The sequence below is a fragment of the Atractosteus spatula genome, chromosome 23, assembly GCF_055471065.1.
Source record: "Atractosteus spatula isolate fAtrSpa1 chromosome 23, fAtrSpa1.hap1, whole genome shotgun sequence".
In the NCBI taxonomy this organism is placed as follows: domain Eukaryota; kingdom Metazoa; phylum Chordata; class Actinopteri; order Semionotiformes; family Lepisosteidae; genus Atractosteus; species Atractosteus spatula.
The window spans coordinates 17,638,388-17,656,320 of record NC_142728.1 but is presented as its reverse complement, the minus strand read 5'-3'; the positions used below and the strand labels follow the sequence as shown (position 1 = coordinate 17,656,320).

The window sequence follows — 17,933 nt, the reverse complement described above, 5'->3', positions numbered from 1 at the left end:
GGTTAAAAATGTCTGTATAAATGCTGATGTTTTTTTTTCTTTTTATAAGTTTTAAACCGTAATATACAACACTTTGGCAAACGTTCTAAGCCAGATACAAGGAAGAGGCTTGGCTAGCTTTGATTAATTACTGAACAAACAAGCCAGGTGGTCCAGCTGGGCTCCTCCCATTGACCTGACCTTCTGTGTTGAGTAATAAGCCTAAAACCTGTTGAACAGACAACTCTGGCTTGTTGAGGGTCATTCAACATTGTCTGTGCCACTAAATAGAATATTTTTTCTTTTTTTCAGTAAAAAAAACACATATGCAAGAAATGGGAATAAATTATCATAGACTGTGGTTGGTTATATTTATTGCCCTTTTTTATTACATTTAGAGGGTTTAGGTTTGTTATTCTTTATGGTAAAACAATGAGTTAATGCTATACCCCCCATCCATTAGTCATCATTGTGCTTTTGTCAGCTGTAGTGTTGGCATAAATCACACAAAAATGCTCCAACAGTTTAGTTATTCTATAGCACATATGACATTTTTAAAGTGTATTTCTTCTTCAAACTATTGAATTGCATTTAATACTCAAAACGAGAAGCACTACCTGCTAGTAATAATTTTTCTAAAATGAAACAAGAAACTAATGACATGATCAGGTAAGTTCAACAATGCAAGTTTTATTAACCTACATTAAACATTGTTGTGCACATGATCCATTTGTAACGTACAAATAAACATAAGCTTAAAAATCAGATTTGTCATTTGGAAAATTTGTGTTTTAAAAAGCTTAATGTAACAAAGACAAAAGAACCTCAGCGGATGACTATGGTATGTACGTTTAGACTGCTATAGTCTAAATTAGATAAACTAGTATTGTAAAATTCACTGCATAAGCTAAACCTTGGGCTGTGCAGTTCTTCATCCATCCATGCATGGGATACAGCAATGAGGCACAGGATAGGAGATCAGTTCATTGTGGTACACAAACGCATCTACTCACACATGTATGCAGAGAACAGTTTAGAGACAGTATTTAACCTGGACCAGTCCACCAGAAAACCCATACACACATGGGGAGAACATGCAAACAACACCCAGAATCAAACCTAAGACCCAGGAACTCTAGAAGCAGCAGCTCTAACCAATACATCATTTTGCCACCCAACATCTAGCATTTTTACAAACAAAAAATAATAATTAAAATGTGAAGCTTTTTGTTAATCCTGGTACTCATACCAGAAATGATGATCAGGATTAAAATATGCTCAGTGCCTTCACCTTCTGTTCTTCTGTGTCACCAAGAACACATTTTGAATATATTCAGACCTAGGGGGTCTAGGTCTGGGGGTGAGTCCTGCTGCCACCTCACAGCTCTTGATTACTGGGCTGAACTGTAGCCTGTGGTCCCCCGTTTGTGGAGCTTGAATTCTCCTACACCTCACATGGGCATGTGAGTTTACTCTGAGTGCTGTAAATTCCTTCCAAAGACATGCTGTCTAGGTTAAGTGACAGAACTCAGTTTTCCCCCACATGTGTGTGGTCTGCAATCGACTAGTGTCCCATTCAGGTTGTACCCTAACTTACACCCATATACCAGCAGAATTCAGTGCAATTCCAACTAGTGATATATGTACAGAATTGAATGATGATTCACTCTCAAAGAGGGATCCTTCAGATGTTCATTTTTAAAGTTGCCTGTTGAAAAATGAGGGAATACAAAATGCAACATCCAGCTAGCAATTACTCTTCCTATGAATAATAACACTCGTTGAATGATATTCTGAACGTCTGTAAAGTTCTGAACTTTGAATCAGTTACAACAAACCGTATAGCCAATGTATAATTCTGGTATCCCCCTACGGAAACATTTCTCATAAGCGTCACAAGCAGAGCACTATTCCATGTGCTTGCACTATCTTGGAGATACAAATTTGGCGAAGGTGCTGTTTGACTCCAGTTTAATTGTACTCTTAGTTCAGAGCACAGTTGCCTTCACACCCACACGAAGCTGTAGTTCTCTCCACTCCTCCTGTTCGTTCCCTGCTCTAGCCCCGCTCGGCTGCGTCCTGTGGCAGCTCGGACTGTGGCGCAAAGACGGGGAAGGGTGAGCGCTCCTCCTGGGCTTGGCAGACGCGCTGGATGATGATGCACTGGTAGTTCCAGAAGAGCAGCAGTACCATCACAGCCAGAGCCAGCAGGACGATGAGGGCCAGCGAGACTCGCTGCCAGGACCAGCCTACCACAGCTGCAGGACCAGGCTTCCCCATCTCAGCGTCACAGCTTAAGGGAGGTGTTTTCTGGAAGATCCGCAGGGATCGCTTTATCCACGCCCGGACAGAGTTACCCTGTCGGAACTCCATGTCTTCCCAGGCGGCGCCGTTCACCAGCCTGTCACCTTTATTCATCAGCAGTAGCGGACTGGAGGCCCTTTCTTCACTGAGCATTCGCAGAGGTCACAGTGAGCCGGAGGTGCTGCTATACTGTACCTGCAGTACGACAGATGAAACGTCTCAGGAAACGTCTGTTTACTATTCGCACACAATCCACTGTGTTCTACACCTGAGACAATGAACTGCAGAGGCACCTCTGGCTCGGTTTGACAGCATGTGTCTGTCGGTGAGAGAGGTAATCTAGCAACACAAGAAGAGTCTCCTGTTTACACATCTGCAGCTCCACGATTATACACCATGTAATATAAGCACCAAGCAAGGCATATTTTTCCTTACAAAAAACACGAGAGTTAAATTGTGTGTTGGGGCTTAGGCATTTCCTAAATCAAACTGTTTCCATTGTTAATTGGTAACAGTGTTAATCTTACACTGTTAATTGATTTCTACTGTTCCTACCTAAGAGGAATATGCAGGGGGATTTCTCCCTGCATATAACAGCAAAATTTATTGTAGTGGGATGTACAAATGAAAATATGCATGTCTTGCGTGTAAATTCGATATAGAATACATTTTTGGAATTCATTGCAAATACTGAAGTGTTTAAAATAAACGTAAACTAAAGAACACGAGAATACTAAAAACAATGTAACACAAAACAACTGCCAGATTAACACGATTAAAGCGTTTGGAAGGTTTAATTATTGCTCAGGAATGCTTAAAACCAGCAGGAGCATGGAGTGCTAGCCAGGGACTCAGACTATTAACAAGATGTGCTGAAATCCGGAGTTCAATATTGTAGCACTGTTACAATTATCCTTGAGCAACGTGCCTCACACAGACTGCTGTACACAGTAAATACAAGTACAAGTCTCTTTGGATAAAAGCAAGTCCTAGTCAAATAAAATAAGACTAGCTTATAGCAGTTGTTTTAAAGAGTTCCTTCGAGTGAACATCATCACAGCCCGGTTGAATGTCCTGAAAGTAAAAACAGTAATGAGAACCTACCTCGGACTCTCTTTTGGATCCAGAAAATGAGATGGAAATCGAACGGTCGTTAATGACTGTTTATCAATTATGTATTTCCCTAGTGAGAGAAGAAATTTCTAATTGTACTGCAAGTCATAAATAACTGCAATGATTGTTAAATATATATGCACTTGCACATATAAAGGCTCTCAGCTGCGTTGCCTCCTCCAGTCTGACTGCGAGCGCCGGCAGCTTCTCTGCTTTATGCAGCGCGAGCTGAGCGCTTACCTCGCCAGGTGCTGCCCCGCCCCCAGGAGCGAGGGGCGGGGTCACACCGCGCTGCCGGCAGGTGGGGCCGCGGGTGCAGATTTAACCCCTGGACTGTCAGGCTGGTCAGTACCATTTTTAATAACGAGTCTTTGCTGGTCTAAAACCCGAGATGATCAGGGTTTGTAGCATGATCTCTCTAAGCTGCACACCTACTCGGTTTCGATCAAATGATGGTATATTTTCAAATACATTCATTTGATTTTTCAAGAAAAATTATTAGAAAATTGAGCATCTGACCATCATGACACCAATCCATTTGAATTAGGTACTAAGTGTTGGAGTAATGATAAACGGGGCTTATGCTGCATTAATCATTACTACTTTAAAATGCAATTAAATCATTGTGTCTTTTGGCATATCTCAATTAAACAAAATGTAAATGTATTATCCTCTCTGTACAGCATAGTTGTTGTCATTATCTACAATAACTCTTTAAAAATCGTTATTGTGGTAACAGAACAATATTGTACTTGTGAAAATGCGGGTATCGGCGGGTATACTGCAGTTAAAACTGGGCTCTGAGGTCGAAGATTAGCGCCACCAGGAAACTCGCTGGCTGAGGGGAAGAGAGAAGCCGCTCGCCTTGCGTCTTCTTTCGTGTTTAAAAGAATTAGTGTTTAACTGACACGTGAAAGCTGAAGAAAAACCCGACATCCAGTTGTAAAAAGATGAGTGTTTTTATAGACCACAAACCGGCTGTTCCTACTCTTTATGAAGGGATGGGATTGATCTACACATTAGATCTTAGGCTCAGTCGTGGTTGAAGGTTGTTTTGCACAAATTAAGAACACAACTGTAATAAAAAAAGTTCAGATTCTTATCTTTATCATACCCAGAAGGGGTTAATGAAAAAGACACACACCCGAATTTACAGCCTTGTTCCAGTTTAGCAAACAGATTGATATTTGTCCTTGATTGTTGTCCTATCCTAGGTTATGTCAATATGAAAGGCACCTCTTGGAGCTGAAATCAGTTCATTGGCCTGATGACATTTCTGAAGGTTAACAGGGAGAAGAGTCAGTGCAAAAATATGGAGATGAAAAGTCTATAATTGTTCATTGTCATTGTAAATTTGAAAGAAGTTCAGAAGCATTTTTAGATTTTACATAAATTTAAATAATAATGAAAACTCTAAAGTCTGTAACCAGAATAAAAAATTAGTTTCCTCTAAAATGCACTTCAAAATTTATGTTAAGCAAAAGTTCTATTTCAATAAACATAGAACACCTGTTTGCCAGACAAAATATGCCAAGCATAAAAAATAAAATACAGCAGTTTTGGATGGTGATTAAATGTCTTTGGTATCATATAGATTAACTGATCACTTATGACTGAAAATGATACACTTTAGTAAGTTTGCAGAAGCATTGAATAACTCCATCAGTGGGAGCTGACTTGGTACAGATGGATGATGAGGTCATTTACATTGGAAATTCACAGCCACCATTTCTGTCCTATCAAGGCGCTGTAGCTAAACTCTGTCCATAAAAGGCCATAATCTGGGACACCATGAACCAGAGCACCTCACCAAGAACTGAGGTCCAAGTCTGAAGGTCTGGAGAACTCCACCTGTAGTGGTCGATGGCAACATAACTGGAAGGCGCTTTATTAATGAAGTCATGAGACCTCACTTAATGTTCTTGCAGACTCTTCCTGACATTCTAGCAGGGCAATGGAGGCCCTCCTGTGCTTTGTGTAACAACAGCTTTCTTGTAAGATGAGACTGTGAAATGTCTTATTCTACTATGCCATGAACACCCTCCTCACCAGATTTAGGGCCAATGGAACATTTTTGATTTGAGTTGGGATGAGATGCGGTAGGTAGGCCTAATGGGATCAAATCCCATTGAACAACATCTGCAGGCCACAGCCCTTTCAAAGCAGTGCTTTTCAGACACAGCATGAGTACTGCTTGCATTGTTTCTTTACACTCAGGACAAGCGTCTGACGTCACAGCAGATCTCTGTTGCCCAGTCCTGTTGATCACCAGTCTTGCTCATCAGAATAAATTTATCTATGTCATGTCTGTTCAATAAAATACAAGTGCACCTTCTACAAAAAAAGATTGAACACTTCTAAATATCCATCCTAATATTCAGGGTCTCAGGGGAAGCACAGAATATCCTGGCAAGCCATCCCACTGCAGGGCAGGGCACTCACAGACACACACATTGTAACAATGGGTATGCAGGCAGTGGACTATCACAGAACTAATCTCTGTTGCACACCTGAACGAGGCTCCACAGCCGAAATGTTGTTTCCTTTCCTTTTTTTCCAGCATGGGATAAACCTGTTACCCGTTCCTCTGCAGCCTACGCATGCTGACGCAGCTCCCTACTTGAACTATTCTCTGTTGCATACTGGTCCAATTGAAAAACACTACAGAATCCAACTATTACCAGTGGAAATACATGCTTCAAAAATTACTTTGGTTTAGCTCTCAATATCAATGTGTGTGTGTGATCAACTTTTTGACATTTTATTATGATGATAAAGCTTTGTCTATACTGGTAAATTAAACAAAACTTGTAATGTGCTATTAGCAGGAGTTTTTAATTGAACAATTAAAGTTACTGTTGCATTGGAAAATAATGATTATGATCAAGGTACTGTGCATAGCCACATGAAACAAGATGCATTAATGCGGCTCAATTTATTGAAAATAAAGAGAGGTGTCTAGAATATTATGATAATTGGCATAGACAACATCTAGAGTAAAGTTCAGAGAAGCCTTCCAGAATCAAATGTGCCCTGTCAATCTTGAGGGAAACACCTGCTCTGTGTTGTTATGATCTGCAGGATATATTTCTCTGTACCAGAGATTGGAATACTAATACAGTATATAATTTTATTTTTACAGACAGGTTTCTTATTTTGCTGAATCAACACTACTCCAATTAATATTTTTAAATTAATACTTTATGCAATCTATGGTTATTCACTATAATATTATATGCTTATTTTACCACATTAGTACGCAAAGTATTTTCTTTCTGAGGATTTCATCATGAAATGTTTGTATGACATTTGATGAGTTCATTGTTTTATTTTTAAATTATTTAAAAAATATATTTTTAAAGCTTCATACACTTCTGCAAATTACCAAAGACTTTGGAGTTTTTCATGATAAAACTAAAAAAATATAGGATATTTTTCTGTAGTGACTTTTGTGATAGTGTTTATGACAACTATGAGTCATGAATAAATGCTCATTGAAATAAGAATCCTGTTATTGTAAGGCTAAACAAATTCTAAGTAAAAATGTTAATATAGTATTTTATTTTTCATTTGAAAAGACATTAAAAATGCTGGATTGTGTAGAATTATTTTAAAATAAAAGCACCAGAGAAAAACAAAATAAAAGAATGTCATTCCGTTCACACAACCGGTGTAACTGACAGAAAAACATGTGCTTTGTTTATAAACTAAATCTTAGCCATTCACTGAATCTGATTCTAAATATATAGGGCAGAATGAACAGCAAAGGTAGAGACGGAAAACAGAAAGTATCGTTTTCCCAACAGAGCACATCAGAAATAAGCAGCCGAAGTCAACGCCAAACATGCAGTAAACATATCAGTGCTGTCGTGCAGCTGCTGTGTATGAACACGGAGCCAGACCGGCAGGAAACATGATCCCTGGCAGAAGAAACCACCCCACTGCCTCCCGAACTTGAGACGTCTATAAACGAACTGCTCCATCGTTTTTATTTCATTTTAAGGTCAAACGCTTTAGTGAATTTAGTATTTTATAATTTTAAATTTAATAAAATAAAAACATTGGGCAGTGTTACAGTTTTAAAACGGAAAGCAACAGAGAAGTATACTGAGCATCAGAAGAAACCAATAATTTATAATTATATACAAATTCACAAAGTTATTAATAGTTAAATAATTAAATCAAAGGATGTTATGTTAAAATTATATACTGCACTGGTAAGGCCTCATTTAGAATATTGTCTACACTTTTTGTGTCCAGAGAAAAATAAGAAGATACATTCTGGGGCCTGAGGAAATGTCCTAGACTGTACACTGACAAACTGATGGAATTGAACCTTTCTAGTCTTGAGATGTTTATGGGGGGATTTGATAAAAATATTCAAAATATTCAAAGGCCAATAAGTTAGATTGTGAGTTTGAGAAGGCCATTCGTCTCACTTTGTTCATCCACTTGTTCCAATCTAACACTGTGTACAAAAGACCAGCACTGCTTCTTTAGCTTAGACACAAACACTTCTAGGGTCCTTTGAAACAAAATGCATTATTGCAGTGCTTATTGGAAAAAACAGCAGAACTTTCCTGTATAATATAAAAATACAGGAAAATATATATCAGGGTACTATACAATACAAACACCCATAAAGTGTTTATTATGTCAATGAATGTAGAGAAGTATCTTTCACTGTTTATTAGGACACTATTTTCATTTTAAGCTAGTAATAGCTAGTAATTGTAAGCAAGTGAACATGAGTGCTTGTCATGAGGGTGAGATGGTACTCACACAGTAACCCACGGTGTCTGGAAATTCTGCATGACTAGAAGTGAATTTGGAATTGTTAGGGAGGAGAGAAAATACCAATTTGGGCATATTTGAATTAAAATATATTTTCTATCTACACCTTATCAGAAAAGAAGTTTGCTCCAGCTCTCATCTGCTGTTTGTATAGTCGTAAACTAATTTTAGAGTTTGGAGGCTGGTGTTTAAACATATCTCCTTTCCCGTGCTTTGCCATCTTTAGAACACAGGAGAGGAAGTCTAACAGGTTCCACAGGAGGGTGATCTGCTGATGTTTCTGGAATGAACCCCAGGCAAACATCAACCTCAGTGAACAGACCAGTTTGCACAACATGGATGTCTCTGTAGGTATATATGAAACTGCAGCAGACTGCACTGTAGCAGAAAGTTTTATTTCTGCAAACATTGAGGAATGTTAACTGTAAGAAGGGAACATATTTTAAAAACACTGTGACTGAATATTAAAGGTTTTCTGCATATGCTAATCTGACTTCACTTTATAATTTATGATCATTTACAACATCTGAATTATTCCTTAATCCTTGTCCTTATCCCAAGATATCTGAGCTTTCTCAGAACAAGGAGCTCTGCCTTCTTCTGCCCGGAGTCTGAACGTAATAGAAGCACGTTCAGAGTTGATCTGTGTTGTATCACAGTCTGAGCAGTTATAGCAAGTCCGTGCTGATGGAAAGCAATGTTAGCAATGTGTGATATAAACATGCACTGTTGCTGTCTAGATCAAGGGGATGTGACTATTATTGTGCAGAGAGAGAGCAGCAGCTTCTGAAAGTTTCCTGTTTGATCTTCATCTGTTTCTAGAACAGCAGTTTTCCATCCAATTACCTTTACCTGAAGAAAATGATGCTGTCAGAACATGTAGACGAACGAAACTAATTTCAGTTTGATTTTTGACAGGTGGTAGGGCCTTATGTCTGAGAGGGCTCTACCTACACAGTCAGCAGTTTCTTAACCATAAACAAACTCACACATTAGCTGCACAAATACAGCAGCTTAACTGAGCGACAACCATTGTGTTTGTCTACACCAATTAAACATTAAAGAAAAGGTAATTTTAGATTCCGAAAAGGAATTCTCTTAGACATTAAGAATCAAGTTGCTAAAGCCCTTGCCTTCACTTAATCTCCAAATGTTAAACTTTTTCAATATGTAAATACAAGTAAACTAATAGAAAAACTACAGTATATGACAGTTCATTACAAAAGAAAGAAAATAAATGGGCTTTCTAATCTCACTTGCTTAGTGTACCTGGATGTGTAGCTATGGCTGTGCCTCCTACTGCCCAGAATACCTAATCAGTTGTTATTCATTAATGGCCAGAAACAAAGTCCACTGGTAAACAGGATAGGTGGTCAAGTCAAAGCCCATAAGTTATAAAATCGGCACATATAAAAAGACAATTAGCCTTAATATTATGACCAGAATTAAAATACTGCAGATATTTAAAAAAATCCATGAATTCACTTATAACTTAATGCCTTTTACTGTCAAGTCATATACAGTTGTGTACATATATCTAGAAATGAAGGAGCAAGGCTGACACCTGTTGTAGAACATTAGTCATATACAGTATATCACACATAGACATGAAAAAAGTCGATTCCAAATATAATCATGTCTTCAAAATGCAAACATTGTTTTCATACAAATGTACATTTTGTTTTCAGCAGACACAAGGAACCTTAGGCTCATAGTGAACACAAAAGGACTCTTTTCTGCCTCTGCAGTACACAGATCATTTCAGCTGCATCAGTCCTTACACATTAAAATTTTAAAGAGCTGTCCATAAGTGTAATAAAGGTTCAGGATTAAACTGGAATATTAGCCACAACCGTGCTCGAATCATCTCTTCTGGGCTCAGACTCCTAGGAGAGCGAGGACCAGTCAAGGAATGTCTGTCACCTCTTATCTGGAAGACTTTGAAAGGGACAGTCTGCTGTCATTCTGTGTCTCCTTTTACAGGCTCCAGGCCTACAGAAGCTGAAGCAGTCAGGTTCATGGCCAACCAGAGCATGTTAATCTTAACTCACCCGCCAGAGCCACCCAGGTCCACTGAGCTACTGCACCTTTCATGTCTTCCTTCCTGCTTCTTTTAAAAGTGGAATATTACGTTGCATTAATAATAAATAATTATTCAGCTTTCTACAAGTTTTAAATATTTACATTGCAGATTTGAAAATACAGTATTATCACAAAAGCTTCTAAATGAAGACAGAAATGCTGCAGTACAGTCTGTTTCTAGTGTGTGTCGGGGGGGCAGCAGCATAGGACAGTGAAAGACTAGATACAAGGATGTCACAGAATCCAATGCAGCCCCTTAAATCTAAAAATCACATCCTTTTGTTCATAGTCTACACAATCTATACAGTTTAAAAAATTAAAGTCCATTTTTGTTTCCATTTGCCCTCAGTTTGTCAGAAGAGCTACAGGAGACCTCATGGTTACCATTGGGTCTTTTTACAGAATTTGGGTTAATAGTTTTCTTAAGATTTTGTTCAATACAACTGGAATGCAGAAGGGAGATCTCAGCAGGAATCTTTCAGTAACATACAGTACAAAAACATTATTAAATGTTGCTTTCCCGGCTGAAAAATTATTTGGATATAATCCTCTATAAAGTACTTTGGATGCACATTAGTGGTGGTGGTGGTGGAGGGGAGTCCCAATTACCTGTAAAGCACTTTGAGTGGAGTGTGCCAAAAAGATAATTATTATTGACACACTACAGATAATAGGTGCTGTAGGCACAAAGTCTGAACTTATTTGTGAGAATTATTATTTGATATTCACAGAAAAATAATAAGCTACAGACTGTTACTGATTTATTACATCGTCTGAGCATCCATAGTGTCATGTACTGTGACTGAGTCCATTACAAGGCAGATACACTGTGTGCTGGGATGGAGGGGGCAGAAAGTGTCTTCTTCCTGGTCACCCCTTGCCCCTGGACTGGGCCTCGTCCTCACACTACAGTGCTGACCGAGGGGTCGGAGAGGTTCAGCTGGCCCGTGATGTCGGTAGGGTGATACTGCTGAAAGCGAAAACACACACAAAAAGAAAAAAGAATCAATTTCTCCAGCACCATTTCCTTACATCCGCATACAAAAAATGGTCATTTTAGATGTAATGAACCAAAGAGTTTTCTAAGTGTTTAACCTATTCCCCCTAGGCAGCTGAAATTCCTGAATATTTGCATGCAGCTCCGATTGACAGAGGAGACGATGAGCAGGCACATTTAAACCCGTTCTAGCCTCCATTTTAATCAATAGGGTAAACATGACCATGAGAACACAGCTTTGCTGTGCCAGTTAAAGGATTCCAACAGAGGTACTGTAGTATTACACATCTGTTGACTCAACCATTTTTAGCATTGAGGCCCATTTGACCGCGAGAGACACCAACCAAATTTCCATAGCGTGGCTCATGGCCTGAGGCCCAGTCACTCCCAGAACTGTAGGAGATCAGGTGGACACCTAGAGGCCAATGCCACCAGTCATAGCGGGGTGACTGTCTGTTTGAGGTGAAGTCTTTTGTCAGTATCTCCAGGGGGAAGGGCTAAAGAAAGAACTTTAGTGAGGTATGTAACAGGTTTTTTGGTTCAAAGGTCACAATGTATTGGATTTTAGAGCAGTGAGACTTCAAGAAATACTGTGTTACCTTGAAGAACAAGAGTAACACCAGTATTACTTGTGTGTTAAACATTTATCACTGGCCAGGTGGGTCTGCACTTGTTAAAAAGGTTTGTATTAAATATCTAATCTCTTTTAATATCAATAAACGTTTTCAAACAAACCATAGCCATTGATAAGCACTACATCAGCTTACATGTAAACAGTAACTAAATTACTGGTTTTAGAATTTTTAAAGTAAAATTCCCCAAAACCTTTACCATTTTGAAAAATATTTACAATATTCATAAATACTGATTAAACATGAAACACTTTTCACAAAACGTCAAATTGCAGTTGGCTGAAAAATCTTTGCTAATTAATTGTATTTTAATAAATACAAATATATAAAGTTACTTAAGAGGAGCTCCAAGTGATCATGATTTTTTAAAATATTCTTTATGCAGCGACATTGTGGTTGGCCACCTAATAAGACCAGAAACCAAGCTTTGTGAAAAGTGCTCCTGCAAAGCACTAAAGGCACAAAGGGAAGTTTAAAGATTGATTTTTACAAGCAACACTACCATTTCAGTAGTGTGATTGAACTACAAAACTACATTAAAAGTACACTGAAGAGAATTCATCAGCACAGCAGCAAATGCAACATGCTATAAAGTTCTCCAGTATTTGAAACCAATACAATATTCATGGAGGAGTAATTGTATTTGGCTAACAGAGCAGAAGATGAGCAGAATACTTTTAATACGTGACAGTAAGCAAACGTTTTACAGAGTCCTTCTTCCTGAACATTCCAAACCTTTCCCGAAGGTCCCTCCTGCTGAGAGACAGGTGAAGAGCAAAAGAGAAAGCCTCTACACCTACAGTCATGCTGGCACAGGAAAAAGAAGCATTGTGGCATGTAGTGGGAACACTCAAATCCATTGAAATCCATTTAAAAACACTGATAAAACAATGATACGACTGAAGATGGGTACATTCCAGTAAGGAGATTTTTCAGCTGTTAGTTCTTATAATATCAAAAGTACTAGTTATTGAGTCTGTCCCTGCAGGTCCTCACTGTTATTTCTCCCACAAAGAAGCAAATAATCAAATGAGTGTTCAGGACAGATATATACACCTCCAATGACCGGCATGTTTGTATAAAACTTTGTTTGCTTTTTGGTTGACTACAAGGTCCAGACTGCAATTCAGTCTCTTTCCAGACTCCTCTCTGAAGAGCTTAAGACTGATGGTAGTGGAGGAGGTGATGGCCAACTGTACAGTAAGAACACAGACAGTAGATGCCAGATCCCTTGGTCTGTTCTGCTAAGTCAAATTTAACAAGTAGCCATCACAATCAGGCTGGCTGGACTCTAGTCCTGGATGGGTGGCTGAAATGTTTATTTTGTGAACAACAAAGGAAAGAAGAGCCTGTCAGTGGGAGCACCCGGGCATTCAGTATCTGCAGAAAAGTCAGTTCAAACCAAATACAGTACATTACCAGCAGCAACTCTGACTGGCAGGTCACCTGTACATTAAGCCTGTAGAGTAACTGTGCAGGACTAGAGAGGAAACTGCAGGAAATCTTTAACTTTTTTAATTAAGATCATTCTTGTCCATCAAGGTAGCCAAGAAAATAACCTATAAAATAGAAAACTTTAGGTTTTAGCAACATGCAAACAAAAGGAATTGCACTTATACCAGCCCCAGCAGTGCTGCTGTTCTCCTGAGTAGCAACACTACTACCAGCACCACTCATGTGAGGTGTTGCCTTCCAGTGTCACTGCTCCCCGCCGAGGACTGTGCGTAATTCTCTGTTTTACTGTGCCATTTCTCATTGCCAAGACCTTCACTTGGTCACCCGTCTAAATCTATGAAGAAAAGCTATGTAGAGCCAGACTTCATCTCCCTCACCTCGCTGGGTCCCAGAGTGGATCTGGAAAAGGTCAAGCCAATGATAACTATTCCTCATCCCAGTGATGTTTGTGTTCTTATGCAAGTCAGTTTTATGCACTTACTCCATACTGAGTAATGAAATAAAATGAGCAGCAGTATGGATAGTATGGCTGTTGAACTCCTTTCAACAAGAATCCCATTAATCTCTTCCCAGATCTTCTCAAACTAGAAACTGATCTCTGGGCCCTTTTCCCAAATCCTGCTGTAACATCACATATGACAAGGATTTGTATCACTCGTTGTTGTTCCATGGATGCTTCAATGTGGAAAAAAGGAAAGGGTTTTCATGATATTCATGCTGCCGATTTCCATGTTTTCAGTTGAAGACAAAATAAAAAATTAGATTATCAGAATGAAACTCTGCCAAGTTCCACCTGCATAGCAAAATGTACCAAATACATAGAGTGTCAGCAGGATCTTCCAGTAATGGAAACTTTGCTAGAAAAAAGTGCTCTGGTTAGTTTTACAAGTTGGTCATTACATCTTGTTGGTTTGCCTGGGCCACTGAAATTTTACAGCGGTGTTGATCAGCTGTGCTATTTGTGCTCACTGGTAAAACTAATATCGGCTTGGAAACACCTCAAAGGAAGAAAAAAATTAAAACGTAACTAATATAAATATTATACATACAAGGTGAGGTGAAATTCAAATTAAATGTTTTTAATGACAAGACAAAGCAGTAAAGGAACAGGAAACGCTTACATACAATAAAGAAAAAAACTGAGAATATTAAGTTTTGTGATTGGGGAGAAAGAGCAGCACAGAGAAACTGGAACAGAATCTGGTCTCAACTCCGCTCCCTGCCTAGCGATTGCCCTAACCCTCCCTCCGGTCAAACCTAGTCTTCTCGGCCCACTCTAGGTCCCCTGCAGGCTACTACCCTTGGGCTCGTCCCTGCTGAGCAAACGTCTGGATGGGTTCTAGATGGTGGATTGACAGACATGTGGCCATGACTGCAAGTGCATGTGTGAGGGTGAAGAAACTCTGGAATGGGACGTTCTGTCAGTAAAGATGGGATGGTAAGAGAGAAAGGCAGAGCAGGTAGAGAGTGACTGAAAGAGAGAAAAAGAGAGAGGAACAGGGAGGGTGTAACTTCTTCATCTCCTTACCGTATCTTTGGAGGACCTACGTCTCTTGATGCTGGAGGCCAGGGTGGAACTGATGGACCTAAAAGAGGCTTTCTTTTTGGGGTCGGGCTCTGCTCTACCACTTTTTCTATCCTAAAATAAATATATATGTAGAAGAATTATTGAAATTCTCAGATGGAGAGTGTTTGGTTTCATCTTGCCCTACCTCACAGCTGACGAGCCACTGCCTGCTGATGGAAATCCAGCTCTGGCTGGGCAGCAGTTTGTCCAGTGGAGGGGCCACAGGAAGGGACACAGCACCATGTCATCCCGAGCTCCCCCCCATCAAAGCCAAGGGGCTTCTCCACTACCTAGACAGTGAGCTTTGCTCGAGCAGTCTTAGATGCTGGATACATATTTCATGAATCTTTCAAGAAAACATCTGAAAGCACCAGTGCTGGCACGCTATTCTTTCTTTACAAAGTTTGCAAAACTAAATCAGATAAGACCATGCTGTCCTAACACTGGCAAGACAAGACTTGTGCTGTTCCCCAGGCTTGTACTGCATCCCTGGGGAAGTTGTGTGGTGGACAGCCTATGTCAGGGTACCGAGTGTGGCAGTGGAGCGGATGTCAGCCCATGCTGTCAACTGGAGCACCTTTAATTTCATAAACCCTCACCCCAAAGGTTTCTACTGTATATCCATCTGGCTTTTATTTTAATTTGGTAATTTGAAACTGTAACAAGTAACATTTTCTTAGAGCATGGGTGGATGCACCCACATTGAGTGAAACTGCTTTAATCATCTTTCACCAGAATGCAGTGTGGTCCCCCCTTCCACGTTGTGTGAAGTAGTACCCATCCCTACTCCTATCCAACCCATTCAGCATGGTGAACCCTTGTCTCTGCCTTATTAACAAAAAGTGTAAGAGCAGGTGTGACTGGATATATTCATAATTAGGTATCCTTACATCCTGTTTCTCTAGAGAGGTAGAGGGCTGCATTGGAAAAAAAGAAAAAAGAAACATTCATCTTCTGTTTTATGTTCATTGTACTTAAAAAATAAATGCTACCTTAATAACAGCAAAGAAAGCACAAAAATGAAATAAAGCCAAGCACCTTCTTCAAATAAATTGACTGGGGAAACCAGAACGATGCAGAAATATGTGAGAAAAAGCAAAAAAGGAAATTGAAATAAAAACCCTGCATTATACCGAGAGCCAGGTATAACGGAAATTCACCCCACATGTTAGGAGTAAGGCAGTGTGGTGTGAATTTCACCTGAAGGCATGCATCACAGGGAACTCAACAGGAGAAGCAGAATGGATGAAATGAAAGTGATCCAGGCCAGCACGGTCCCAAACGAGGGGTCCTCTGTCAAGAAACTCAATGACCCTGGGGCTCTCGTGCGACCTTTTGACCTGTGACTCTGCTAACCCTTTAATTTCACACTCAGGACCTGAGATAAATACTAAACCTGAAGGTGGTGTTTCAGTAAAAACTTGAACAAGAAATGACAAGAAGAAATGGCCTTCCCTTCAGTTAAGACAGTACTTCCCAAAAAAATGGTCTAACTTAACTGAACTTTAACAAGCCAGTGAGTGATTCAAATAGCTGTGTCCTGATAAAATCACAAATTCTTCTAAAAAGGAAAAGATTGAGTGACTTTGCAAATGATAAGCTTTTTATTTGAATATTTCAGATTGAGCATGATTATGTATCGATGCATGTTTCAGTTTACTTATGTGCACTGCTCCAATGCTGTAATGTCAGCAGCGCTGCAAGAATGATACAGTCCTATAAATACAGGGGCTGTGCAGTGGGACAGCTTTTGAATGACACAGTATGCAGCCTCGAAGGCAAAGCCTGAGCTCACTGGCAGAAGTGTTAAATGGACCCATTAAACCTCTTTCAAGGTGTCCCTGTACGTCTCTAAATGAAACTTGTCATTACCAATCTAAGTGTTGAAACAAAGGCAGCTACTGCAGGCAGCAGAAATTGACTCTACATGCAAAGTTATGGGAACCCTCTGAAATAACACAACAAAGAACCACCATACTTATTCCTTCAATAGCAGGCGTTCATAATGAGTTGTACTTGTCCTTATTTTTCAAAGATATGTGAAAGACTTCTGGTACTCTGTACATCCAGATCAGGTTATTCAATATTGCACCATTTCCAGAGCTCCCTGTGGTGAAATGTGTATGTGTAGGTATATACATATATTTATATATACACAAATACATGTGTATACCCAAGTAAGCCTAACTAAGAAGATATTCAAACAATAGAGAATTATGTTGATAAACTGAAACAGAAGTAAATCCTCTATTTTGAGCTTACCTGTCACTTGGGCTTCCTTGGTTTGATAATTCAACAACAGCTGCCTTATCAATAGCCCACGGCAATATCACGCTCAGAGTATTTACTGCACAGCTCCCAGAGCCACCACGTCTCCTCGTATTTCATGTCCATTTAGCGAATTTCTCACTTGCCTTGCGTTTCCTTGCTCTGGTTTTGACGGATCATACTAAATTATGACAGCTGTAATCTAAACATTCATGTTTTTTGCTAGTGAAGAGGAACAAAAACTTGGAGAGAAAAGATGGCAGAGAGAAAATTCCTTCCGAGATCCGAGAAGTAGACCATTGAACTAACATTCAGCATTCCTGCAGACATTACAATCCATTTCACCTTACTGAACCCCTTGAACATTACTCTTCACCTTAAAGACTGATTTAGGTATAGTCAAAACAAAAGGGCTTTTGCAAAGAATGTTATGAAGCTGATATACATTGACTGAGCTTGTTCAAGGTGGTGCCTTTTCTCTGTTGTCTTATAAATGTCAAGATGCATTTATACATTTGTTCAGCTTCATTGTACATTTATACATACATTACACTCAGGATGGTATCAGCTAATACTATCCTAAAGCAACACTTAGTCTCCCTGTGGGTTTAGCACCAATATCAATACATTTACTTTAAAAACAGTAACAGGATTGCCCTTATCTATTTTTTTTTTTCATTTTAAGATTATTCATAATGAATTTAGACTACCTAACGTTGTCATTAACACCAGGCGTTTGGCA

At 39.3% G+C, this 17,933-nt stretch overlaps 2 protein-coding genes across 20 annotated transcripts in view; both read right to left on the bottom strand.

The window, feature by feature from the left end:
- Positions 1-649: 649 nt before the first annotated feature.
- LOC148816343 (uncharacterized) lies at positions 650-3,592 on the bottom strand. Of its 3 annotated transcripts, none has more exons than XM_088940284.1 (2): positions 3,388-3,592; positions 650-2,622 (listed from the first exon to the last, which is right to left on the bottom strand). In XM_088940284.1, the coding sequence occupies exon 2, from the start codon at positions 2,434-2,436 to the stop codon at positions 2,038-2,040; it is 399 nt and encodes a 132-aa protein (XP_088796410.1). In that variant the 5' UTR covers positions 2,437-2,622; positions 3,388-3,592; the 3' UTR covers positions 650-2,037. The 3 variants fall into 3 exon arrangements, with proteins under 3 accessions (XP_088796410.1, XP_088796411.1, XP_088796409.1); XM_088940285.1 differs by having other exon boundaries at positions 650-2,602; XM_088940283.1 differs by having other exon boundaries at positions 650-2,478.
- A 6,083-nt stretch (positions 3,593-9,675) lies between these two features.
- The window catches only part of grin1a (glutamate receptor, ionotropic, N-methyl D-aspartate 1a), a 28,527-nt gene continuing 20,269 nt past the window's right edge, over positions 9,676-17,933 (bottom strand). For 6 of the 17 annotated variants that reach the window (XM_088904622.1, XM_088904620.1, XM_088904624.1 and 3 more), the window contains one exon: positions 9,676-11,239. In XM_088904622.1, coding sequence (XP_088760748.1) covers positions 11,174-11,239 — 66 coding nt within the window. In that variant the 3' untranslated portion in view covers positions 9,676-11,173. Of the gene's footprint in view, positions 11,243-14,884; positions 14,996-15,813; positions 15,841-17,933 lie in introns of all 17 variants that reach the window. The other 11 variants (XM_088904619.1, XM_088904623.1, XM_088904621.1 and 8 more) reach the window with 2 other exon arrangements.

Coding starts and splice junctions, on each gene's coding strand:
- LOC148816343 (XM_088940284.1), bottom strand. CDS start 2,436: ATGCTCAGTGAAGAAAGGGCCTCCAGTCCGCTACTGCTGATGAATAAA.